Raw genomic sequence first — 26183 nt, 5'->3', positions numbered from 1 at the left:
GGGTATGTGAGTGAGTGTGTGTGAGTGAGGGTGTGTGAGTGAGGGCGTATGAGTGAGGGTGTGTGAGTGAGGCGCGTGAGTGAGGGTGTGTGAGTGAGGGTGCGTGAGTGAGGGTGCGTGAGTGAGGGTGCGTGAGTGAGGGTGCGTGAGTGAGGGTGCGTGAGTGAGGGTGCGTGAGTGAGGGTGTGTGAGTGAGGGTGTGTGAGTGAGGGTGTGTGAGTGAGGGTGTGTGAGTGAGGGTGTGTGAGTGAGGGTGTGTGAGTGAGGGTGTGTGAGTGAGGGTGTGTGAGTGAGGGTGTGTGAGTGAGGGTGTGTGAGTGAGGGTGTGTGAGTGAGGGTGTGTGTGTGAGGGTGTGTGAGTGAGGGTGTGTGAGTGAGGGTGTGTGAGTGAGCTGTGTGAGTGAGGGTGTGTGAGTAAGCTGTGTGAGTGAGGGTGTGTGAGGGTGTGTGAGTGAGGGTGTGTGAGTGAGGGTGTGTGAGTGAGGGTGTGTGAGTGAGGGTGTGTGAGTGAGAGTGTGTGAGTGAGAGTGTGTGAGTGAGGGTGTGTGAATGAGAGGGTGTGTGAGAGGGTGTGTGAGAGGGTGTGTGTGAGAGGGTGTGTGAGTGAGGGTGTGAGAGTGAGTCTGTGTGAGTGAGGGTGTGTGAATGAGGGTGTGTGAGTGAGGGTGTGTGAGTGAGGGTGTGTCAATGAGGGTGTGTGAGTGAGGGTGTGTGAATGAGGGTGTGTGAATGAGGGTGTGTGAGTGAGGGTGTGTAAGTGAGGGTGTGTGAGTGAGTGAGGGTGTTAGTGAGGGTGTGAGTGAGGGTGTGTGAGTGAGGGTGTGTGAGTGAGGGTGTGTGAGTGTGGGTGTGTGAGTGTGGGTGAGTGAGTGAGGGTGTGTGAGTGAGATCTATAAGAGTGGGTGTGTGTGAGTGAGGTTGTGTGAGTGAGGGTGTGTGAGTGAGGGTGAGTGAGTGAGGATGTGTGAGTGAGGGTGTGTGAGTGAGAGTGTGTGAGTGAGGGAGTGTGAGTGAGTGTGTGTGAGTGAGGGTGTGTGAGTGAGGGTGTGTGAGTGAGAGTGTGAGTGAGCTGTGTGAGTGAGGGTATGTGAGTGAGGGTGAGTGAGTGAGAGTGTGTGAGTGAGGTTATGTGAGTGAGGGTGTGTGAGTGAGGGTGTGTGCGTGAGGGTATGTGAGTGAGGGTGTGTGAGTGAGGGTGTGTGAGTGAGGGTGTGTGAGTGAGGGTGTGTGAGTGAGGGTGTGTGAGTGAGGGTGTGTGAGTGAGGGTGTGTGAGTGAGGGTGTGTGAGTGAGGGTGTGTGAGTGAGGGTGTGTGAGTGAGGGTGTGTGAGTGAGGGTGAGTGTGTGAGGGTGTGTGAGTGAGGGTGTGTGTGTGAGGGTGTGTGAGTGAGGGTATGTGAGTGAGGGTGTGTGAGTGAGGGTGTGTGAGTGAGGGTGTGTGAGTGAGGGTGTGTGAGTGAGGGTGTGTGAGTGAGGGTGTGTGAGTGAGGGTGTGTGAGTGAGGGCGAATGAATGTGGGTGGGTGAGTGAGGGTGTGTGAGTGAGGGAGTGCGTGTGTGAGAAGGTGTGTGATTGAGGGTCTGTGAGTGAGGGTGTGTGTGTGAGGGTGTGTGAGTTTGGGTGTATGAGGGTGTGTGAGTGAGGGTGTGTGAGTGCGGGTGTGTGAGTGAGGGCGAATGAATGTGGGTGGGTGAGTGAGTGAAATCTTTGTGAGTGTGTGTGAGAGGGTGTGTGAGAGGGTGTTTGAGTGTCGGTCTGTTTGTAAGGGTGAGTGAGGGAGGGTGTGTGAAAGGGTGTGTGAGAGGGTGTGTGAGTGAGAGTGTCTGAGTGAGAATGTGTGAGTGAGCTATGTGAGTGAGGGTATGTGAGTGAGGGTGTGTGAGTGAGGGTGTGTGAGTGAGAGTGTGTGAGTGAGGGTGAGTGAGTGAGGGTATGTGAGAGAGGGTGTGTGAGTGAGGGCGAGTGAGAGAGGGTGTGTGGGTGAGGGTGTGTGAGAGAGGGTGTGTGAGTGAGGGTGTGTGAGTGAGGGTGAGTAAGTGAGGATGTGTGGGTGAGGGTGTGTGAGTGAGGGTGTGTGAGTGAGGGAGTGGGAGTGAGGGTGTGTGAGTGAGGGTGTATGAGAAGATGTGTGAGTGAGGGTCTGTGAGTGAGGGTGTGTGGGTGAGGGTGTGTGAGTGAGGGTGTGTGAGTGAGGGTGTGTGAGTGAGGGAGTGTGAGTGAGGGTGTGTGAGTGAGAGTGTGTGAGTGAGGGTGTGTGAGTGAGGGTGTGTGAGTGAGGGTGTGTGAGTGACGGTGTGTGAGTGACGGTGTGTGAGTGAGATTGTGTGTGAGTGAGTGTGGGTGTGTGAGTGAGTGTGTGTGAGTGAGGGTGTGTGAGTGAGGGTGTGTGAGTGAGGGTGTATGAGGGTGTGTGAGTGAGGGTGTGTGAGTGAGGGTGAGTGAGTGAGGTTGTGTGAGTGAGGGTGTGTGAGTGAGGGAGTGCGCGTGTGAGAAGATGTGTGAGTGAGGGTGTGTGAGTGAGGGTGTGTGAGTGAGGGTGTGTGAGTGAGGGTGTGTGAGTGAGGGTGTGTGAGTGAGGGTGTGTGAGCGAGGGTATGTGAGTGTGGGTGTGTGAGTGAGGGTGTGTGAGTGAGAGTGTGTGAGTGAGGGTGTGTGAGTGAGGGTGTATGAGGGTGTGTGAGTGAGGGTGTGTGAGTGAGGGTGTGTGAGTGAGGGTGTGTGAGTGAGGCTATGTGAGTGAGGGTGAGTGAGTGTGTATGTGTGAGTGAGGCAGTGCGTGTGTGAGAAGATGTGTGAGTGAGGGTCTGTGAGTGAGGGTGTGTGAGTGAGGGTGTGTGAGTGAGGGTGTATGTGGGTGTGTGAGTGAGGGTGTGTGAGTGAGGGTGAGTGAGTGAGGGTGTGTGAGTGAGGGAGTGTGAGTGAGGGAGTGTGAGTGAGGCTGTGTGAGTGAGGGTGTGTGAGTGAGGGTGTGTGAGTGAGGCTGTGTGAGAGAGGCTGTGTGAGTGCGGGTGTGTGAAAGAGGGTGTGTGAGTTAGGGTGTGTGTGTGTGAGGGCTAATGAATGTGGGTGGGTGAGTGAGATCTATGTGAGTGTGTGTGAGAGGGTGTGTGAGTGAGTGAGGGTGTTTAAGTGTCGGTGTGTTTGTGAGGGTGTGTGAGTGAGGGTGTATGTGGGTGTGTGAGTGAGGGTGTGTGAGTGAGGGTGAGTCAGTGAGGGTGTGTGTGAGGGTGAGTGAGTGAGGGTGTGTGAGTGAGGGTGTGTGAGTGAGGGTGTGTGAGTGAGGGTGTGTGAGTGAGGATGTGTGTGAGTGAGGGTGTGTGTGTGAGGGTGTGTGTGTGAGGGTGTGTGTGTGAGGGTGAGTGAGTGAGGGTGTGTGAGCGAGGGTGTGTGAGTGAGGGTGAGTGAGTGAGGGTGTGTGAGTGTGGGTGTGTGAGTGAGGGTGTGTGAGTGAGGGTGTGTGAGTGAGGGTGTGTGAGTGAGGGTGTGTGAGTGAGGCTGTGTGAGTGAGGCTGTGTGAGTGAGGCTGTGTGAGTGAGGGTGTGTGAGTGAGGTTGTGAGAGTGAGGGTATGTGTGTGAGGGTGTGTGAGTGACGGTGTGTGAGTGAGCTGTGTGAGTGAGGGTGTGTGTGTGAGGGTGTGTGAGTGAGGGTGTGTGAGTGAGCTGTGTGAGTGAGGGTGTGTGAGTGAGGGTGTGTGAGTGAGGGTGTGTGTGAGAGTGTGTGTGAGTGAGCTGTGTGACTGAGGGTGTGTGTGTGAGTGAGGGTGTGTGAGAGAGGGTGTGTGAGAGAGGGTGTGTGAGAGAGGGTGTGTGAGAGAGGGTGTGTGAGTGAGGGTGTGTGAGTGAGGGTGTGTGAGTGAGCTGTGTGAGTGAGTGTGTGTGAGTGAGTGTGTGTTTGTGAGGGTGTGTGTGTGAGGGTGTGCGTGTGTGAGAGGGTGTGTGAGTGTCGGTCTGTTTGTGAGGGTGTGTGAGTGAGGGTGTGTGAGTGAGGGTATGTGAGTGAGGGTGAGTGAGTGAGGGTGTGTGAGTGAGGGTGTGTGAGTGAGGGTGTGTGAGTGAGGGTGAGTGAGTGAGCGTGAGTGAGTGAGCGTGAGTGAGTGAGCGTGTGTGAGTGAGGGTGAGTGAGTGAGGGAGTGTGAGTGAGGATGTGTGAGTGAGTGGTGTGAGGGTGTGTGAGTGAGGGTGTGTGAGTGAGGGTGTGCGTGTGTGAGAGGGTGTATGAGTGAGGGTGTGTGAGTGAGGGTGTGTGAGTGAGGGTGGATGAGTGAGGGTGGGTGAGTGAGGGCATGTGAGTGAGGGTGTGTGTGTGAGGGTGTGTGAGTGAGGGTGTGTGAGTGAGGGTGTGTGTGTGAGGGTGTGTGAGTGAGGGTCTGTGCGTGAGGGTATGTGAGTGAGTGTATGTGAGTGTGGGTGTATGAGGGTGTGTGAGTCAGGGTGTGTGACTGAGGCTGTGTGAGTGAGGGTGTGTGAGTGAGTGAGGCTGTGTGAGTGAGGGCGAATGAATGTGGGTGGCTGAGTGAGTGAGATCTATGAGAGTGTGTGTGAGAGGGTGTGTGAGAGGGTGTTTGAGTGTTGGACTGTTTGTGAGGGTGTGTGAGTGAGGGTGTGTGAGTGAGGGTGTGTTTGTGAGGGTGCGTGAGTGAGGGTATGTGAGTGAGGGTGTGTGTGAGTGTGGGTGTGTGAGTGTGGGTGTGTGAGTGAGGGTGTGTGTGAGTGAGGGTGTGTGTGAGTGTGGGTGTGTGAGTGAGGGTGTGTGAGTGAGGGTGTGTGAGTGAGGGTGTCTGAGTGAGGGTGTGTTTGTGAGGGTGTGTGAGTGAGGGTATGTGAGTGAGGGTGTGTGAGTGAGGGTGTGTGAGTGAGGGTGTGTGAGTGAGGGTGTGTGAGTGAGGGTGTGTGAGTGAGGGTGTGTGAGTGAGGGTGTGTGAGTGATGGTGTGTGAGTGAGGGTGTGTGAATGAGAGCGTGTGAGTGAGGGTGTGTGAGTGAGGGTGTGTGAGTGAGGGTGTGTGAGTGAGGGTGTGTGAGTGAGGGTGTCTGAGTGAGTGAGGGTGTGTGAGTGAGGGTGTGTTTGTGAGGGTGTGTGAGTGACGGTGTGTGAGTGAGGGTGTGTTTGTGAGGGTGTGTGAGTGAGGGTGTGTTTGTGAGGGTGTGTGAGTGAGGGTGTGTGAGTGAGGGTGTGTGAGTGAGGGTGTGTGTGTCAGGTTGTGTGATTGAGGGTATGTGAGTGAGGGTGTGTGAGTGAGGGTGTGTGAGTGAGGGAGTGTGAGTGAGCTGTGAGTGAGGGTATGTGAGTGAGGGTGAGTGAGTGAGGGTGTGTGAGTGAGGGTGTGCTTGTGTGAGAGGGTGTGTGAGTGAAGGTGTGAGAGTGAGTCAAGGTGTGTAAGTGACCGTGTGTTTGTGAGGGTGTGTGAGTGAGTGAGGGTGTGTGAGTGAGGGTGTGTGAGTGAGGCTGTGTGAGTGAGGGTATGTGAGTGAGGGTGAGTGAGTGAGGGTGTGTGAGTGAGGGTGTGCGTGTGTGAGAGGGTGTGTGAGTGAGGGTGTGTGAGTGAGTCAGGGTGTGTGAGTGACGGTGTGTTTGTGAGGGTGTGTGAGTGAGTGAGGGTATGAGTGAGTGTGGGTGTATGAGGGTGTGTGAGTGACGGTGTGTGAGTGAGGCTACGTGAGTGAGCGCGAATGAATGTGGGGGGGGGGTGAGTCAGTGAGATCTATGAGAGTGTGTGTGAGAGGGTGTTTGAGTGTTGGTCTGTTTGTGAGGGTGTGTGAGTGAGGGTGTGTGAGTGAGAGTGTGTGAGTGAGAGTGTGTGAGTGAGCTGTGTGAGTGAGGGTATGTGAGTGAGGGTGTGTGTGTGAGTGTGGGTGAGTAAGGGTGTGTGAGTGAGGGTGTGTGAGTGAGGGTGTGTGAGTGAACATTGTGAGTGAGGGTATGTGTGTGAGGGTGAGTGAGTGACTGTGTTTTTGTGAGGGCGAGTGAGTGAGTGAGAGTGTGTGAGTGAGCCGTGTGAGTGTGGGTATGTGAGTGAGGGTGTGTGGGTGAGTGAGGGTGTGTGAGTGAGGGTGTGTGAGTGAGGGAGTGGGAGTGAGGGTGTGTGAGTGAGGGTGTATGAGAAGATGTGTGAGTGAGGGTCTGTGAGTGAGGGTGTGTGGGTGAGGGTGTGTGAGTGAGGGTGTGTGAGTGAGGGAGTAGGAGTGAGAGTGTGTGAGTGAGGGTGTGTGAGTGAGGGTGTGTGAGTGAGTGTGTGTGAGTGAGGGTGTGTGAGAGACGGTGTGTGAGTGACGGTGTGTGAGTGAGAGTGTGTGTGAGTGAGTGTGGGTGTGTGAGTGAGTGTGTGTGAGTGAGGGTGTGTGAGTGAGGGTGTATGAGTGAGGGTGTATGAGGGTGTGTGAGTGAGGGTGTGTGAGTGAGGGTGAGTGAGTGAGGGTGTGTGAGTGAGGGTGTGTGAGTGAGGGAGTGCGCGTGTGAGAAGATGTGTGAGTGAGGGTGTGTGAGTGAGGGTGTGTGAGTGAGGGTGTGTGAGTGAGGGTGTGTGAGTGAGGGTGTGTGAGCGAGGGTATGTGAGTGTGGGTGTGTGAGTGAGGGTGTGTGAGTGAGGGTGTATGAGGGTGTGTGAGTGAGGGTGTGTGAGTGAGGGTGTGTGAGTGAGGGTGTGTAAGTGAGGCTATGTGAGTGAGGGTGAGTGAGTGTGTATGTGTGAGTGAGGCAGTGCGTGTGTGAGAAGATGTGTGAGTGAGCGTCTGTGAGTGAGGGTGTGTGAGTGAGGGTGTGTGAGTGAGGGTGTATGTGGGTGTGTGAGTGAGGGTGTGTGAGTGAGGGTGAGTGAGTGAGGGTGTGTGAGTGAGGGAGTGTGAGTGAGGGAGTGTGAGTGAGGCTGTGTGAGTGAGGGTGTGTGAGTGAGGGTGTGTGAGTGAGGCTGTGTGAGTGAGGCTGTGAGAGTGCGGGTGTGTGAAAGAGGGTGTGTGAGTTAGGGTGTGTGTGTGTGAGGGCGAATGAATGTGGGTGGGTGAGTGAGATCTATGTGAGTGTGTGTGAGAGGGTGTGTGAGTGAATGAGGGTGTTTAAGTGTCGGTCTGTTTGTGAGGGTGTGTGAGGGAGGGTGTGTGAGAGGGTGTGTGAGAGGGTGTCTGTGTGAGTGAGTGTGTGTGAGTGAGGGTGAGTGAGTGAGTGTGTGTGTGAGGGTGTGTGAGTGAGGGTGAGTGAGTGAGGGTGTGTGAATGAGGGTGTGTGAGTGAGGGTGTGTGAGTGAGGATGTGTGTGAGTGAGGGTGTGTGTGTGAGGGTGTGTGTGTGAGGGTGAGTGAGTGAGGGTGTGTGAGTGAGGGTGTGTGAGTGAGGGTGAGTGAGTGAGGGTGTGTGAGTGTGGGTGTGTGAGTGAGGGTGTGTGAGTGAGGGTGTGTGAGTGAGGGTGTGTGAGTGAGGCTGTGTGAGTGAGGGTGTGTGAGTGAGGGTGTGTGAGTGAGTGTGTGAGAGTGAGGGTATGTGTGTGAGGGTGTGTGAGTGACGGTGTGTGAGTGAGCTGTGTGAGTGAGGGTGTGTGTGTGAGGGTGTGTGAGTGAGGGTGTGTGAGTGAGCTGTGTGAGTGAGGGTGTGTGAGTGAGGGTGTGTGAGTGAGGGTGTGTGAGAGAGTGTGTGTGAGTGAGCTGTGTGACTGAGGGTGTGTGTGTGAGTGAGGGTGTGTGAGAGAGGGTGTGTGAGAGAGGGTGTGTGAGAGAGGGTGTGTGAGTGAGGGTGTGTGAGTGAGCTGTGTGAGTGAGTGTGTGTGAGTGAGTGTGTGTTTGTGAGGGTGTGTGTGTGAGGGTGTGCGTGTGTGAGAGGGTGTGTGAGTGTCGGTCTGTTTGTGAGGGTGTGTGAGTGAGGGTGTGTGAGTGAGGGTATGTGAGTGAGGGTGAGTGAGTGAGGGTGTGTGAGTGAGGGTGTGTGAGTGAGGGTGTGTGAGTTAGGGTGTGTGTGTGTGTGAGGGTGCCTGAGTGAGAGTGTGTGAGTGAGGGTGAATGAGTGAGCGTGAGTGAGTGAGGGTGTGTGAGTGAGGGTGTGTGAGTGAGGGTGAGTGAGTGAGGGAGTGAGAGTGAGGATGTGTGAGTGAGTGGTGTGAGGGTGTGTGAGTGAGGGTGTGTGAGTGAGGGTGTGCGTGTGTGAGAGGGTGTATGAGTGAGGGTGTGTGAGTGAGGGTGTGTGAGTGAGGGTGGATGAGTGAGGGTGGGTGAGTGAGGGCATGTGAGTGAGGGTGTGTGTGTGAGGGTGTGTGAGTGAGGGTGTGTGAGTGAGGGTGTGTGTGTGAGGGTGTGTGAGTGAGGGTCTGTGCGTGAGGGTATGTGAGTGAGTGTATGTGAGTGTGGGTGTATGAGGGTGTGTGAGTCAGGGTGTGTGAGTGAGGCTGTGTGAGTGAGGGTGGGTGAGTGAGTGAGGGTGTGTGAGTGAGGGTGTGTGAGTTAGGGTGTGTGAGTGAGGCTGTGTGAGTGAGGGCGAATGAATGTGGGTGGCTGAGTGAGTGAGATCTATGAGAGTGTGTGTGAGAGGGTGTGTGAGAGGGTGTTTGAGTGTTGGACTGTTTGTGAGGGTGTGTGAGTGAGGGTGTGTGAGTGAGGGTGTGTTTGTGAGGGTGCGTGAGTGAGGGTATGTGAGTGAGGGTGTGTGTGAGTGTGGGTGTGTGAGTGAGGGTGTGTGAGTGAGGGTGTGTGTGAGTGAGGGTGTGTGTGAGTGTGGGTGTGTGAGTGTGGGTGTGTGAGTGAGGGTGTGTGAGTGAGGGTGTGTGAGTGAGGGTGTCTGAGTGAGTGAGGGTGTCTGAGTGAGGGTGTGTTTGTGAGGGTGTTTGAGTGAGGGTATGTGAGTGAGGGTGTGTGTGTGAGGGTGTGTGAGTGAGGGTGTGTGAGTGAGGGTGTGTGAGTGAGGGTGTGTGAGTGAGGGTGTGTGAGTGAGGGTGTGTGAGTGAGGGTGTGTGAGTGAGGGTGTGTGAGTGAGGGTGTGTGAATGAGAGCTTGTGAGTGAGGGTGTGTGAGTGAGGGTGTGTGAGTGAGGGTGTGTGAGTGAGGGTGTGTTTGTGAGGGTGTGTGAGTGACGGTGTGTGAGTGAGGGTGTGTTTGTGAGGGTGTGTGAGTGAGGGTGTGTGAGTGAGGGTGTGTGAGTGAGGGTGTGTGAGTGAGGCTGTGTGAGTGAGGGTGTGTGAGTGAGGGTGTGTGAGTGAGTGTGTGAGAGTGAGGGTATGTGTGTGAGGGTGTGTGAGTGACGGTGTGTGAGTGAGCTGTGTGAGTGAGGGTGTGTGTGTGAGGGTGTGTGAGTGAGGGTGTGTGAGTGAGCTGTGTGAGTGAGGGTGTGTGAGTGAGGGTGTGTGAGTGAGGGTGTGTGAGAGAGTGTGTGTGAGTGAGCTGTGTGACTGAGGGTGTGTGTGTGAGTGAGGGTGTGTGAGAGAGGGTGTGTGAGAGAGGGTGTGTGAGAGAGGGTGTGTGAGTGAGGGTGTGTGAGTGAGCTGTGTGAGTGAGTGTGTGTGAGTGAGTGTGTGTTTGTGAGGGTGTGTGTGTGAGGGTGTGCGTGTGTGAGAGGGTGTGTGAGTGTCGGTCTGTTTGTGAGGGTGTGTGAGTGAGGGTGTGTGAGTGAGGGTATGTGAGTGAGGGTGAGTGAGTGAGGGTGTGTGAGTGAGGGTGTGTGAGTGAGGGTGTGTGAGTTAGGGTGTGTGTGTGTGTGAGGGTGCCTGAGTGAGAGTGTGTGAGTGAGGGTGAATGAGTGAGCGTGAGTGAGTGAGGGTGTGTGAGTGAGGGTGTGTGAGTGAGGGTGAGTGAGTGAGGGAGTGAGAGTGAGGATGTGTGAGTGAGTGGTGTGAGGGTGTGTGAGTGAGGGTGTGTGAGTGAGGGTGTGCGTGTGTGAGAGGGTGTATGAGTGAGGGTGTGTGAGTGAGGGTGTGTGAGTGAGGGTGGATGAGTGAGGGTGGGTGAGTGAGGGCATGTAAGTGAGGGTGTGTGTGTGAGGGTGTGTGAGTGAGGGTGTGTGAGTGAGGGTGTGTGTGTGAGGGTGTGTGAGTGAGGGTCTGTGCGTGAGGGTATGTGAGTGAGTGTATGTGAGTGTGGGTGTATGAGGGTGTGTGAATCAGGGTGTGTGAGTGAGGCTGTGTGAGTGAGGGTGGGTGAGTGAGGGTGTGTGAGTTAGGGTGTGTGAGTGAGGCTGTGTGAGTGAGAGCGAATGAATGTGGGTGGCTGAGTGAGTGAGATCTATGAGAGTGTGTGTGAGAGGGTGTGTGAGAGGGTGTTTGAGTGTTGGACTGTTTGTGAGGGTGTGTGAGTGAGGGTGTGTGAGTGAGGGTGTGTTTGTGAGGGTGCGTGAGTGAGGGTATGTGAGTGAGGGTGTGTGTGAGTGTGGGTGTGTGAGTGAGGGTGTGTGAGTGAGGGTGTGTGTGAGTGAGGGTGTGTGTGAGTGTGGGTGTGTGAGTGTGGGTGTGTGAGTGAGGGTGTGTGAGTGAGGGTGTGTGAGTGAGGGTGTCTGAGTGAGTGAGGGTGTCTGAGTGAGGGTGTGTTTGTGAGGGTGTGTGAGTGAGGGTATGTGAGTGAGGGTGTGTGAGTGAGGGTGTGTGAGTGAGGGTGTGTGAGTGAGGGTGTGTGAGTGAGGGTGTGTGAGTGAGGGTGTGTGAGTGAGGGTGTGTGAGTGAGGGTGTGTGAGTGAGGGTGTGTGAATGAGAGCTTGTGAGTGAGGGTGTGTGAGTGAGGGTGTGTGAGTGAGGGTGTGTGAGTGAGGGTGTGTTTGTGAGGGTGTGTGAGTGACGGTGTGTGAGTGAGGGTGTGTTTGTGAGGGTGTGTGAGTGAGGGTGTGTGAGTGAGGGTGTGTGAGTGAGGGTGTGTGAGTGAGGGTGTGCGACTGTGAGAGGGTGTGTGTGTCAGGTTGTGTGATTGAGGGTATGTGAGTGAGGGTGTGTGAGTGAGGGTGTGTGAGTGAGGGAGTGTGAGTGAGCTGTGAGTGAGGGTATGTGAGTGAGGGTGAGTGAGTGAGGGTGTGTGAGTGAGGGTGTGTGAGTGAGGGTGTGCTTGTGTGAGAGGGTGTGTGAGTGAAGGTGTGAGAGTGAGTCAAGGTGTGTAAGTGACCGTGTGTTTGTGAGGGTGTGTGAGTGAGTGAGGGTGTGTGAGTGAGGGTGTGTGAGTGAGGCTGTGTGAGTGAGGGTATGTGAGTGAGGGTGAGTGAGTGAGGGTGTGTGAGTGAGGCTGTGTGAGTGAGGGTGTGCGTGTGTGAGAGGGTGTGTGAGTGAGGGTGTGTGAGTGAGTCAGGGTGTGTGAGTGACGGTGTGTTTGTGAGGGTGTGTGAGTGAGTGAGGGTATGAGTGAGTGTGGGTGTATGAGGGTGTGTGAGTGACGGTGTGTGAGTGAGGCTACGTGAGTGAGCGCGAATGAATGTGGGGGGGGTGAGTCAGTGAGATCTATGAGAGTGTGTGTGAGAGGGTGTTTGAGTGTTGGTCTGTTTGTGTGGGTGTGTGAGTGAGGGTGTGTGAGTGAGGGTGTGTGAGTGAGAGTGTGTGAGTGAGCTGTGTGAGTGAGGGTATGTGAGTGAGGGTGTGTGAGTGAGTGTGGGTGAGTGAGGGTGTGTGAGTGAGGGTGTGTGAGTGAGGGTGTGTGAGTGAACATTGTGAGTGAGGGTATGTGTGTGAGGGTGAGTGAGTGACTGTGTTTTTGTGAGGGCGAGTGAGTGAGTGAGAGTGTGTGAGTGAGCCGTGTGAGTGTGGGTATGTGAGTGAGGGTGTGTGGGTGAGTGAGGGTGTGTGGGTGAGTGAGGGTGTGTGAGTGAGTGAGGGTGTGTGAGTGAGGGTGTGTGAGTGAGGGTGTGTGAGTGAGGGTGTGTGAGTGAACTGTGTGAGTGAGGGTATGTGTGTAAGGGTGAGTGAGTGAGGGTGTGTGAGTGAAGGTGGGTGAGTAATGGTGTGTTTGTGAGGCTGTGTGAGTGAGAGTGTGTGAGTGAGCTGTGTGAGTGAGGGTATGTGAGTGAGGGTGTGTGAGTGAGTGTGGGTGTGTGAGTGACGGTGTGTTTGTGAGGGTGTGTGAGTGAGGGTGTGTGAGTGAGGGTGTGTGAGTGAGGGTGTGTGAGTGAGGGTGTGTGAGTGAGGGTGTGTGAGTGAACTGTGTGAGTGAGGGTATGTGTGTGAGGGTGAGTGAGTGACTGTGTTTTTGTGAGGGCGAGTGAGTGAGTGAGAGTGTGTGAGTGAGCCGTGTGAGTGTGGGTATGTGAGTGAGGGTGTGTGGGTGAGTGAGGGTGTGTGAGTGAGGGTGTGCGAGTGAGGGTGTGTGAGTGAGGGTGTGTGAGTGAAGGTGTGCGAGTGAGGGTGTGCGAGTGAGGGTGTGTGGGTGAGTGAGGGTGTGTGAGTGAGGGTGTGCGAGTGAGGGTGTGTGAGTGAGGGTGTGTGAGTGAACTGTGTGAGTGAGGGTATGTGTGTCAGGGTGAGTGAGTGAGGGTGTGTGAGTGAAGGTGGGTGAGTGATGGTGTGTTTGTGAGGCTGTGTGGGTGTGTGAGGGTATGTGAGTGAGGGTGAGTGAGTGAGAGTGTGTGAGTGAGGGTGTGTGAGTGAGGGAGTGTGAGTGAGCTGTGTGAGTGAGGGTATGTGAGTGAGGGTGTGTGAGTGAGGGTGTGAGTGAGGGTGTGTGAGTGAGGGTGTGTGAGTGAGGGTGTGTGAGTGACGGTGTGTGAGTGAGGGTGAATGAGTGAGGGTATGTGAGTGAGTGTCTGTGAGTGAGGGTGTCTGAGTGAGGGTGTGTGCGTGCGGGTGTGTGAGTGAGGCTGTGTGAGTGAGCTGTGTGAGTGAGGGTGTGTGAGTGAGGTTGTGTGGGTGACGGAGTGTTTGTGAGGGTGTGTGAGTGAGGTTGTGTGGGTGAGGGTGTGTGAGTGAGGGTGTGTGAGTGAACTGTGTGAGTGAGGGTATGTGTGTGAGGGTGAGTGAGTGAGGGTGTGTGAGTGAAGGTGTGTGAGTGAGGGTGTGTGAGTGAGGGTGTGTGAGTGAACTGTGTGAGTGAGGGTATGTGTGTGAGGGTGAGTGAGTGAGGGTGTGTGAGTGAAGGTGTGTGAGTGAGGGTTTGTGAGTGAGGGTGTGTGAGTGAGTGAAGGTGTGTGAGTGATGGTGTGTTTGTGAGGCTGTGTGAGGGTATGTGAGTGAGGGTGAGTGAGTGAACTGTGTGAGTGAGGGAGTGTGAGTGAGCTGTGTGAGTGAGGGTATGTGAGTGAGGGTGAGTGAGTGAGGGTGTGTGAGTGAGGGTGTGAATGAGGGTGTGTGAGTGAGGGTGTGAGTGAGGGTGTGAGTGAGGGTGTGTGAGTGAGGGAGTGTGAGTGAGCTGTGTGAGTGAGGGTATGTGAGTGAGGGTGAGTGTGTGAGGGTGTGTGAGTGAGGGTGTGTGAGTGAGAGTGTGTGAGTTAGAGTGTGTGAGTGAGGGTGTGTGTGAGTGAGGGTGTGTGAGTGACGGTGTGTGAGTGAGGGTGAATGAGTGAGGGTATGTGAGTGAGTGTGTGTGAGTGAGGGTGTGTGTGAGTGAGGGTGTCTGAGTGAGGGTGTGTGTGTGAGGGTGTGTGAGTGAGGCTATGTGAGTGAGCTGTGTGAGTGAGGGTGTGTGAGTGAGGGTGTGTGAGTGAGGGTGTGTGTGAGTGTGGGTGTGAGTGACGGTGTGTAAGTGAGGGTGTGTGAGTGAGGGTGTGTGAGTGAGGGTGTGTGAGTGAGGGTGTGTGAGTGACGGTGTGTGAGTGAGGGTGTGTGAGAGAGGGTGTGTGAGAGAGGGTGTGTGAGTGAGGGTGTGTGAGTGAGGCTGTGCGAGTGTGGGTGTGTGAGTGAGAGTGTGAGTGAGGGTGTGTGAGTGAGGGTGTGTGAGAGAGGGTGTGTGAGTGAGGGTGTGTGAGTGTGGGTGTGTGAGTGACGGTGTGTGAGTGAGGGTTGATGTGTTAGAGTGGGTGATTGCACTTTGCTGATAGAGGGTGAGTGAGTGAGAATGTATGTTTTAGGGTTGATGAGTTAGAGTGGGTGAGTGCGCGGTGCTGAAAAAAGGTGAGTGAGAGTGTGTGAGTGAGGGTGTGTGTGAGAGGGTGTGTGAGAGAGGGTGTGTGTGTGAGGGTGTGAGTGAGAATGTGTGAGTGAGGGTGTGTGAGTGAGCTGTGTGAGTGAGGGTATGTGAGTGACGGTGTGTGAGTGAGGGTTGATGTGTTAGAGTGGGTGATTGCACTTTGCTGATAGAGGGTGAGTGAGTGAGAATGTATGTTTTAGGGTTCATGAGTTAGAGTGGGTGAGTGCGCGGTGCTGAAAAAAGGTGAGTGAGAGTGTGTGAGTGAGGGTGTGTGTGAGAGGGTGTGTGAGAGAGGGTGTGTGTGTGAGGGTGTGTGAGTGAGAATGTGTGAGTGAGGGTGTGTGAGTGAGCTGTGTGAGTGAGGGTATGTGAGTGAGGGTGTGTGAGTGAGGGTGTGTGAGTGAGCTGTCTGAGTGAGGGTGTGTGAGTGAGAGTGTGTGAGTGAGGGTGTGTGAGTGAGCTGTGTGAGGGAGTGTGTGTGAGTGAGGGTGTGTGTGAGAGGGTGTGTGAGTGAGGGTGTGTGTGAGTGAGGGTGTGTGAGTGAGGGTGTGTGAGTGAGGGTGTGTGAGTGACGGTGTGTGAGTGAGGGTGAATGAGTGAGGGTATGTGAGTGAGTGTCTGTGAGTGAGGGTGTCTGAGTGAGGGTGTGTGCGTGAGGGTGTGTGAGTGAGGCTGTGTGAGTGAGCTGTGTGAGTGAGGGTGTGTGAGTGAGCCGTGTGAGTGTGGGTATGTGAGTGAGGTTGTGTGGGTGACGGAGTGTTTGTGAGGGTGTGTGAGTGAGGTTGTGTGGGTGAGGGTGTGTGAGTGAGGGTGTGTGAGTGAACTGTGTGAGTGAGGGTATGTGTGTGTGGGTGAGTGAGTGAGGGTGTGTGAGTGAAGGTGTGTGAGTGAGGGTGTGTGAGTGAGGGTGTGTGAGTGAACTGTGTGAGTGAGGGTATGTGTGTGAGGGTGAGTGAGTGAGGGTGTGTGAGTGAAGGTGTGTGAGTGAGGGTTTGTGAGTGAGGGTGTGTGAGTGAGTGAAGGTGTGTGAGTGATGGTGTGTTTGTGAGGCTGTGTGAGGGTATGTGAGTGAGGGTGAGTGAGTGAACTGTGTGAGTGAGGGAGTGTGAGTGAGCTGTGTGAGTGAGGGTATGTGAGTGAGGGTGAGTGAGTGAGGGTGTGTGAGTGAGGGTGTGAATGAGGGTGTGTGAGTGAGGGTGTGAGTGAGGGTGTGAGTGAGGGTGTGTGAGTGAGGGAGTGTGAGTGAGCTGTGTGAGTGAGGGTATGTGAGTGAGGGTGAGTGTGTGAGGGTGTGTGAGTGAGGGTGTGTGAGTGAGAGTGTGTGAGTTAGAGTGTGTGAGTGAGGGTGTGTGTGAGTGAGGGTGTGTGAGTGACGGTGTGTGAGTGAGGGTGAATGAGTGAGGGTATGTGAGTGAGTGTGTGTGAGTGAGGGTGTGTGTGAGTGAGGGTGTCTGAGTGAGGGTGTGTGTGTGAGGGTGTGTGAGTGTGGCTATGTGAGTGAGCTGTGTGAGTGAGGGTGTGTGAGTGAGGGTGTGTGAGTGAGGGTGTGTGTGAGTGTGGGTGTGAGTGACGGTGTGTAAGTGAGGGTGTGTGAGTGAGGGTGTGTGAGTGAGGGTGTGTGAGTGAGGGTGTGTGAGTGACGGTGTGTGAGTGAGGGTGTGTGAGAGAGGGTGTGTGAGAGAGGGTGTGTGAGTGAGGGTGTGTGAGTGAGGCTGTGCGAGTGTGGGTGTGTGAGTGAGAGTGTGAGTGAGGGTGTGTGAGTGAGGGTGTGTGAGAGAGGGTGTGTGAGTGAGGGTGTGTGAGTGTGGGTGTGTGAGTGACGGTGTGTGAGTGAGGGTTGATGTGTTAGAGTGGGTGATTGCACTTTGCTGATAGAGGGTGAGTGAGTGAGAATGTATGTTTTAGGGTTGATGAGTTAGAGTGGGTGAGTGCGCGGTGCTGAAAAAAGGTGAGTGAGAGTGTGTGAGTGAGGGTGTGTGTGAGAGGGTGTGTGAGAGAGGGTGTGTGTGTGAGGGTGTGAGTGAGAATGTGTGAGTGAGGGTGTGTGAGTGAGCTGTGTGAGTGAGGGTATGTGAGTGACGGTGTGTGAGTGAGGGTTGATGTGTTAGAGTGGGTGATTGCACTTTGCTGATAGAGGGTGAGTGAGTGAGAATGTATGTTTTAGGGTTGATGAGTTAGAGTGGGTGAGTGCGCGGTGCTGAAAAAAGGTGAGTGAGAGTGTGTGAGTGAGGGTGTGTGTGAGAGGGTGTGTGAGAGAGGGTGTGTGTGTGAGGGTGTGTGAGTGAGAATGTGTGAGTGAGGGTGTGTGAGTGAGCTGTGTGAGTGAGGGTATGTGAGTGAGGGTGTGTGAGTGAGGGTGTGTGAGTGAGCTGTCTGAGTGAGGGTGTGTGAGTGAGAGTGTGTGAGTGAGGGTGTGTGAGTGAGCTGTGTGAGGGAGTGTGTGTGAGTGAGGATGTGTGAGTGAGGGTGTGTGAGTGAGGCTGTGTGAGTGAGCTGTGTGAGTGAGCTGTGTGAGTGAGGGTGTGTGTGAGTGAGGGTGTATGAGTGAGGGTGTGTGAGTGAGCTGTGTGAGGGAGGGTGTGTGAGTGAGGGTGTGTGAGTGAGGGTGTGTGAGTGAGCTGTGTGAGTGAGGGTATGTGAGTGAGGGTGTGTGAGTGAGGGTGTGTGAGTGAGGGTGTGTGAGTGAGCTGTGTGAGTGAGGGTATGTGAGTGACGGTGTGTGAGTGAGTGAGGGTGTGTGAGTGAGTGAGGCTGTGTGAGTGAGTGAGGGTGCGTGAGTGAGGGTGTGTGAGTGAGGGTGTGTGAGTGAGGGTGTGTGGGTGAGGGTGTGTGAGTGAGGGTGTGTGTGAGTGTGTGTACGAGGGTGTGTGAGTGAGGGTGTATGAGGGTGTGTGTGTGAGGGTGTGTGAGTGAGGGTGTATGAGGGTCTGTGTGTGAGAGAGCTGTGTGAGTGAGGGTGTGTGAGTGAGGGTGTGTGAGTGAGGGTGTGTGAGTGAGGGTGTGTGTGAGTGAGAGTGTGTGAGTGAGGGTGTGTGAGTGAGCTGTGTGAGTGAGGGTGTGTGAGTGAGGGTGTATGAGGGTGTGTGAGTGAGTGTGTGTGAGTGAGGGTGTGTGAGTGAGTGAGGCTGTGTGAGTGAGGGTGTGTGAGTGAGGGTGAGTGAGTGAGTGTGTGTGAGTGAAGGTGTCTGATTGAGGGTTGAAGAGTTAGAGTGAGTGAGTGCGGGTTGCGGAAAGAGGGTGAGTGAGTGTGAGCGAGGGTGGGTGGGTGAGAGAGATTCAGGGAGGGCGAGTAAGTGAGGGTAGGTGAGTGAGTGAGGGTGTGTGAAACAGGGTGTGTGTGAGTGAGTAAGACTGAGTGAGTGAGAGTGAGTGAGTGTGGGGGAGTGATCATTCCCAAGTGCTCCCCGCCCATTAGGACGATATTTCTCTGGCTGATTTTCCGCTCAGGCTCAGCTTTCTGTTGCCAGTTGTCCACAGCCGAGCTGCGGGATCCTCCATTCGGGTCCACCACCCCCACCTCCTCCTCTTCCTCTCCATCGATCCTGTCCTGATTATCCACATTGATCAGCTTTCAGTAACACCGGCTGTGTACAGTCAGACAGCAGTGTAGATCACTGGGCAGCTGCTTTAATACTTTCAGTAACACCGGCTGTGTACAGTCAGACAGCAGTGTAGATCACTGGGCAGCTGCTTTAATACTTTCAGTAACACCGGCTGTGTACAGTCAGACAGCAGTGCAGATCACTGGGCAGCTGCTTTAATACTTTCAGTAACACCGGCTGTGTACAGTCAGACAGCAGTGTAGATCACTGGACAGCTGCTTTAATACTTTCAGTAACACCGGCTGTGTACAGTCAGACAGCAGTGTAGATCACTGGACAGCTGCTTTAATACTTTCAGTAACACCGGCTGTGTACAGTCAGACAGCAGTGTAGATCACTGGACAGCTGCTTTAATACTTTCAGTAACACTGGCTGGGTAAAGTCAGACAGCAGTGTACATCACTGGGCAGCTGCTTTCATACTTTCAGTAACACCGGCTGTGTACAGTCAGACAGCAGTGTAGCTCACTGGGCAGTTGCTTTAATACTTTCAGTAACACCGGCTGTGTACAGTCAGACAGCAGTGTAGATCACTGGGCAGCTGCTTTAATACTTTCAGTAACACGGGCTGTGTACAGTCAGACAGCAGTGTAGATCACTGGGCAGCTGCTTTAATACTTTCAGTAACACGGGCTGTGTACAGTCAGACAGCAGTGTAGATCACTGGACAGCTGCTTTAATACTTTCAGTAACACCGGCTGTGTACAGTCAGACAGCAGTGTAGATCACTGGACAGCTGCTTTAATACTTTCAGTAACACCGGCTGTGTACAGTCAGACAGCAGTGTAGATCACTGGACAGCTGCTTTAATACTTTCAGTAACACCGGCTGTGTACAGTCAGACAGCAGTGTAGATCACTGGGCAGCTGCATTAATACTTTCAGTAACACCGGCTGTGTACAGTCAGACAGCAGTGTAGATCACTGGGCAGCTGCATTAATACTTTCAGTAACACCGGCTGTGTAAAGTCAGACAGCAGTGTAGATCACTGGACAGCTGCTTTAATACTTTCAGTAACACCGGCTGTGTACAGTCAGACAGCAGTGTAGATCACTGGGCAGCTGCTTTAATACTTTCAGTAACACCGGCTGTGTACAGTCAGACAGCAGTGTAGATCACCGGGCAGCTGCTTTAATACTTTCAGTAACACCGGCTGTGTACAGTCAGACAGCAGTGTAGATCACCGGACAGCTGCTTTAATACTTTCAGTAACACCGGATGTGTACAGTCAGACAGCAGTGTAGATCACTGGACAGCTGCTTTAATACTTTCAGTAACACGGGCTGTGTACAGTCAGACAGCATTGTAGATCACTGGACAGCTGCTTTAATACTTTCAGTAACACGGGCTGTGTACAGTCAGACAGCAGTGTAGATCACTGGACAGCTGCTTTAATACTTTCAGTAACACCGGCTGTGTACAGTCAGACAGCAGTGTAGATCACTGGGCAGCTGCTTTAATACTTTCAGTAACACGGGCTGTGTACAGTCAGACAGCATTGTAGATCACTGGACAGCTGCTTTAATACTTTCAGTAACACCGGCTGTGTACAGTCAGACAGCAGTGTAGATCACTGGGCAGCTGCTTTAATGCCGATGTAATTTCATTTTCCACAAAACAATTTAGAACTGGGACAATGAACATTCCTGCGACTTAACGGATTTTCATTTTGCAAATGGGATTTTTGTGCCCGTAAACGTCTTGTCATATTGTGTCAGAGAGAGTGTGTTGTGTTTATTCATTCTTGTGATGTAGGCGTCTCTGGCTCGGCCAGCATTTATTTCCCATCCCTCATTGACTTTGAGAAGGTGCTGAGCTTCCTTCTTTAACCATTGCAGTCCATGTGGTGTTTCTCCGAGTCCGATACATGATTTTGAACCAGCGGCAGGGCAGGAACGGTGATATATTTTACAGTCATGATGGCGAATAGCGAGGAGGGGAACTTCAGTTGGTGATGTTCCCATGTGTCTATTGTCCTTGTCCAAATGGCTGCTGTCATCGGTTTGGAAAATGCTGCCTACGGAGACACGATGAGCTTCTGCAGCGGATCTTTAGATAGTAGACAGGCTTTGGGGAGTCAGAAGATGGGTTTTTCAGCTTTGATCTGTTCTTCTGGCCTCAAAATTTATATGACTCGCCCAGACCAATTTCTGGTCCATGTTAATCCCCAGGAGGTTGTTAGTGGGGATTCAATGATGGTAATGCCAGTGAATGTCAAGGGGCGGTGGTTAGATCAGTTCTTACTGGAGGTGGACATTGCCTTCAATTGGGTGACTTGACTGTTACTTACCACTTGTCAGCCAGAACCGCATAGAGCCTCCATGTTGCTTTATTTACAGGTTTATTCAGTGACTGCACAGTTGCAAATTGTGCTGAGCATGGTGCAATCATCTGCCAACAACCCCTGTTCAGACCTGATGATGGAAAGAAGGTCATTGATGAACAAGCTGAAGATGGCTGGGCCTGGGACACTGCCCTGAAGAAGTCTCGCAGTGATGTCCTGGAACTGAGCTGATTGGCCTCCAGCAATGGAATCCATCCACCTTGGTGCTAGTTGTGACTCCAACCAGCGGAGATTCTTCCCCCGATTCCCATCCATTCATTCTTTGGTTGGGCTGCTTGAGGTCACACGTTTCAATGCTGCCTTGATTTGGCGGCACGGCAGCACAGTGATTAACCCTGTTGCTTCACAGCACCAGGGACCCGGGATCGATTCCCACTTGGGTCATTGCCTGTGCAGAGTCTGCACATTCTCCCGGGAGTCTGCGTGGGTTTTATCCGAGTGATCCGGTTTCCTCCCACAAGTCCCGAAAATCGACCTGTTAGGTGGTTTGGATATTCCAAATTCTCCCTCTGTGTACCCGAACAGGCGCCAGAGTGTGGTGACTGGGGGCTTTTCACAGTAACTTCATTGCAGTGTTAATGTAAGCCTACTTGTGACAATAATAATGATTATTATTATTGATGTTAGTTCAGTCGCTCTCACCTGTGTATCTGAAAGTGTGTGCGTGTCTGTGTGAGTGTGCGTGTGAGGGAGAATGTGGGTATGTGTCTGAGAGCATGTGTCTGTGTCTATGTATGTGTCTGTATGCATGCGTGTGATTCTGTGAGAGATAGATCAAGAGAGTGGGAGAGAGAGAGAGTACACGCGTGAGTGTGTGTGTGCGAGAGAGTATCTGTGTGTGAGGGAATATCTGTGTGTGAGAGAGTATCTGTGTGTGAGAGCGCGATTGTGTGTATCTGTGCGAGCGAGAGGATATCTGTGTGTGTGAGGCAGCAATATAGTGTGCACAGGAGAGAGACTGCATGTGCAAAATTGTGTGTATGAGAGAGCATGTTGTGAAAGAGTGCTTTCACAAGAGAGCATGTGTGTGAGAGAGCATGTATGCACCAAGGCATGTGAGTGAGACAGCATGTATGTGAGAGAGCATGTGTGTGAGAGATCATGTGTGTGAGAGCGCATGTGTGTGAGTGTGTAACAGACAATATGTGTGAGAGAGCATGTGTGTAAGAGAGCATATGTGTGAGAGAGCATGTGTGTTGGAGAGAACGTGTGCATGAGACAGCATGTGTGCAAAAGAACATGTGTGAGAGAGCGCATGACTGCGAGGCAGCATGTGTGAGAGAGCATGTGTGCGAGAAATCATGAGTACGAGAGAGAGCATGAGGTGTGTGAGAGAGCGTGTGTGCAAGAGAGCATGAGAGAGTGTGTGTGTGTGAGAGAGTGTGTATGTGAGAGAGCAAGTGTATGAGAGAGCATGAGAGTGAGAGGGCATGTGTGTCAGGGAGCGTGTGTGCAAGAGAGCGTGAGTGTGAGAGATATGTGATTGAGAGCGTGTGTGTGAGAAAGCATGTGTGGGAGAGTACATAGGTGTGAGAGCATGTGTGCAACAGAGCAAATGTGTGAGAAAGCATGTGCATGAGAGAGCATGTGTGTAAACGAGCATGAGTGTAAGTGAGCAAGTGAGTGAGAGAGTGTGTGCGAGAGAGTGTGAGTATCAGAGCGCATGTGTATGAGAGAGCATGTATGCAAGAGAGGATATATGTGTGAGCGAGCAGGCGTACAAGAGAGCATGTGTGAGTGAGAGAGCATGTGTGTGAGAGAGCGTGTGTGTGAGAGCATGTGTGTGAGAGAGCATGAGAGAGCATGCCTGCGAGAGACCATGCATGTCAGAGAGAGTGTATGTGTGAGAGAACGGATATGTGAGAGAGCCTGTATGTGAGAGAGCGTTTTTTTGTTGGAGAGATGTGTGTGACAGGGCATGTGTGTGAACGAGCGTGTGTGCAAGAGATAATGTGTGCGAGAGTGCATATGTGTGAGAGTGTGTGTCTGTGAATGATTGTGTATGTGAGTGAGATTGGTAAAACGTGTAAGAGAGAGTGTGTGTGAGAGAGTGAGTGATAATGTGCCTGTGTATGAGAGAGAGCGCGTGACAGTCTGTTGGTGTGTGAGGGAGAGTTGGAGAGAGAGAAAGTTGGAGACAGAGAGTATGTAAGAGAATGAGTGTGTGAGGCAGTGTGCGTGTGACCGAGTGTGTGTGTGAGAGAGACTGTGTATTTTTGAAGAGCTATTGTGTATGTGAGAGTCTCTGTGAGAGAGAGTGTCTGTGTGTTTGAGGAATAGTCCAGGTTTCTGGGAGAGAGGGAGTGTGTGACGGAGAAACAGTGTGCGGATGAGAGCCTACCTAGTGTGTCAAATTTCACTCTGAAACACAGGGGAACGAATCATTCAAACTGCTTGATTCTAATTGATAAATGGTCAACTTACGACAAATGAAATTAATAACCTCTTTGAAATTAAACTGATATTAATTTCAAACTCCTTTCGCCTTTCAGCTATTTCTCCTGTCTGAACTGGGCAGAATGTATTTTCACTGAGAATGAACACATTAAATATAACAGATTGAGGGGAGTTTCATGTCTGTGACAGAGATCCAGTGTTTGATAAGAAATAAACAAACCAGGAAACATTCACATTGGAAACTGATTACCTGATTTGATCCAATGTCTTAATTAAATACAATCAACAAAACAATGGAGGCGGGCCACCTCATCAACCGGAGCAAATAAATGTATTGTTTTCTAAATTATTTTCAGTACAATTAAACATTCTCCAATAGCTTTGATATCACACGCCAGTATGCTACTCAATTGTAGCTGTTAATTTATGTTGAATTAGTTAGTACTAATGTCGCATTGCAAGTTATTGCCAATTGTCAATTAGTTGACCTGTCAGCTGATTTGTACTCTATAATATAAATAAAAAAACATGGTTCTCTGTAATTCAAAACCTGCTCCTGCCTGAAATTTGATAAATAATTTGGATTTAATTAAATATTAATCTTCAAATTATCGGATGGAATAATTCAGGCATGTGTAATATCTCATCTGTTTGTTAAAGCGGTATTCCCGAATTGATAAACTGTTGTAACTCGAAACAATATATATAACAATAAAGTCCTTGGTAGTTTGTGATCAATAAAAATGTTTCCGAGATTTAATCATTCTAACAATTCGATTAACTTTATTATTGAAAATATTGCTTAAGAAAAGGAGATCCAAAGTAATCAGTGCAGAAAATAATGAAAACAATTCAGTCAGATCCGCCACAGCCCTGAAACATGGTGAGAAAATGATGTAGAAATGTTCTTGTTCGATTTACGATTTAATAAGAAATAAGCTTGAGGCTCAGATATAATCTGTTATTCTATTGTATAATTTGTTTTATTTCTATAATGTTACATTGTGTACAGCACAGCTCTGCGAGACAGGATGTTATTATTATTGCAAAGCTAATATTCTCCTTTTGTAATTAAATTAATCTCTTTGAATTTCAAGCTTTTACTTGTCAATCTCCAGCCCTGTGCAGTCTGAACATTCCTACAATTTAGATAAAATCAGAAGAACAATTCCTGCACTGTCAGCGACTTCCACCTCGGAGAAAACTCTTTATGATTAGATGAGAGACACATATCTGACTATCAAACTGCAAATGACGTTAAAGAAATAATATTGTTGCTGCTGCACAGAAAGAATCTAATAACCGGATACATAAATTGCCAAACTGCAATATTAAACTCCGAATTAAGTAACTGCAAACGTAATCAGAGAAATAAAAAATAATTTTAAAATCCCTTGTGCAACTGAGCACTGCTGTACAATCGGTATGTTATTATTAAAACAGTTTCAGGCATAATCACAAACTATTTCCAGCCTGGAAACTTTTCCGGTGATGCTAATGGTGTGCAGAGCACAGCAGAATTGTGGAAGGTGATTAATGATACTAATATAAAAACATCTTGGATTAATACGGGGTTGTATTTCAATTAGATAAATTATATTAATTTACTCACCAATTTGAAAACGGTTTAATTAAATAATTTCAGATTACAGTAACGAATTGAGTTCTGAATGAAACCACGGTTTATTTTAATCAGTAATTATCAGGTAAAATTTTAAAATGTCTATTACATCTTTAATTCCTTTCTTTATTTTCGAAGACTGCCTCTTTTCCCCTAACAGTTGTGTTTTAAGCAGTTTCAAACACGTAAACTTTTTGCATTTAACCAGAAAACGTGTAACCGCTCAACGTCACCGAGTTTAAACAATGCAGAAACAATGCAGGAACAATGCAGAAACAATGCAGGAACAATGCAGAAACAATGCAGAAACAATGTAGAAACAATGCAGGAACAATGCAGGAACAATGCAGGAACAATGTAGAAACAATGCAGGAACAATGCAGAAACAATGTAGAAACAATGCAGAAACAATGCAGAAATGATGCAGGAACAATGCAGAAACAACAAACCACTTCACAAATTGTACATATTCAAAGTCACCCAGGCACACAATCCCCTCAGCAGGAACCTAACATTTCTAAAACATCTGAATATAGAATCCAGCAAACCAGTTCGCCACCAAATATATGAATTATCAAACTAAATAGAAGTATGGAAGAACAGCAAGTATAGTGTGGAGGTGGGGGTCTGTCCAGAATAATATTAACATTTTACCCCATTTTATTCATATTTGACCACGTTTCAAACATATTTCAAACATATTTAAACACTTAATGTTTGCAGTAGATGGTAAAAGCTGCAACCAAGAGATGTCGCTGAGATGAAACATTACAATCACAGCTTGGCTTTTCTGCAGTCACAAATTATGTTCGGAAAGAGCGTCTTAAACCGTGGTTTAGTTAAAATGTAATTATCACGTTTTAAGAACCATTCTGAAATCCTGACTGTTTTCTACCTACACTCGTGCGTCAAACGTCTTGCTTTCATTCAATCACAAAACATGGAACCGCTCAGTATCACCGAGTATAAAGAATATAGAAACGCCAGCACAGTTTCACAAATGTTACTCATTCAGTCACCCAGACACCATCTACTCAGCAGAAAAACACGAAATCACATCATCGAGGGGCTGAACTCATTTTATGGAGAAGTAGCTCCATTAAGAAACACTTCCAACAAAAACAAACAACATTTCAATAAAATCTCAATTTAGAATTCACCAAGTCGGCTTTTCATCAAATGAATGAAAAATTAAACCAAACAGAAATATGGAAGAATATCATCAGCATTGTGGATAAGCAGAAAGTGTTCAATAAATTAACACATAAACTATAGCATAGTTTGTGAATGTTGGGTTCGATTTCTAACACATGTGCAGGTAAAAGGCACAGCCACCAGATGTCACCGAGATTAAACATTTCAGAAACGCCAAACTGTTTAACAGACACTAGATATTTAAAGTAACCGGGCCACACAGTATCCTCAGCAAATAAACATCAAATCACAACACCCAGGGACTGAATCCCTCAGCAGAACCTTTTGTCAAGAGACAGAGTAATTCTATAACCCTTTTCAGCAGAATCACATGAAACATTGCAACAAAATCACAATACAGAATCCATCAAACTCAGATTTCACTGAACAACTGAATTGTTAAAATAGAAAACAATAAAACAAAGTCTGAAATAAAACAGTTCATAAATAATGGAATGGTTCTTACCTGCAGTCACCGTCACCATGGTGCCTTGTCCCCAGTCGCTCATACTTCCAGTTATCACAGTGAGACACAGCGTGTCAAATACTGCGGCAGACTGTTAACTGTAAAATACAGAGATTTAATTTCACTGTTCACTCAAAAACTAACTCTGTCTCTTCCAAGAGAGAATCTGTGAGTTATTTCAGCTTGTCCTGGTCATTACATTTATAAAGAGGATCGGAACACTTATAAACCCTCTGGGCACATTTAGCGTGTCGGTCAACAATGATAAAGTGGAAGATTTTTATACCTTTTTACAAACTAATATTGTGTTTTATTTAAGCCTCATTTACGTTGACAATCCTGCTGTGGCCCTGATCACCAATTTGAGCAAACTCTTTCACTGAGGTTTTTGTATGAGGATGTCGCTTTGGACAGCACTGTGACCCGCTGGTGTAGTCACAGTGACAGACACCCGCACAAAAACTGCACTCACTCTCTGTTCAGTCCTGCCGCTCAATATTCACTTCAAATAGACGATTACATCTGATCGAATTTACAATTTAGACAGCAGTTCATAAAACGCAA

General features: G+C 50.6%; 1 gene segment (V, D, J or C); it reads right to left on the bottom strand.

The window, feature by feature from the left end:
- The window catches only part of LOC140419048 (Ig heavy chain C region, membrane-bound form-like), a 71416-nt gene extending 45739 nt beyond the window's left edge, over positions 1-25677 (bottom strand). The window contains 1 exon segment of the C gene segment in view: positions 25620-25677. Coding sequence covers positions 25620-25662 — 43 coding nt within the window.
- Between the last annotated feature and the right edge of the window lie 506 nt (positions 25678-26183).

This window comes from Scyliorhinus torazame, chromosome 5, assembly GCF_047496885.1.
Source record: "Scyliorhinus torazame isolate Kashiwa2021f chromosome 5, sScyTor2.1, whole genome shotgun sequence".
NCBI lineage: Eukaryota > Metazoa > Chordata > Chondrichthyes > Carcharhiniformes > Scyliorhinidae > Scyliorhinus > Scyliorhinus torazame.
The sequence above is the reverse complement of the archived record's forward strand: the minus strand, read 5'-3'. Positions and strand labels throughout refer to the sequence as shown.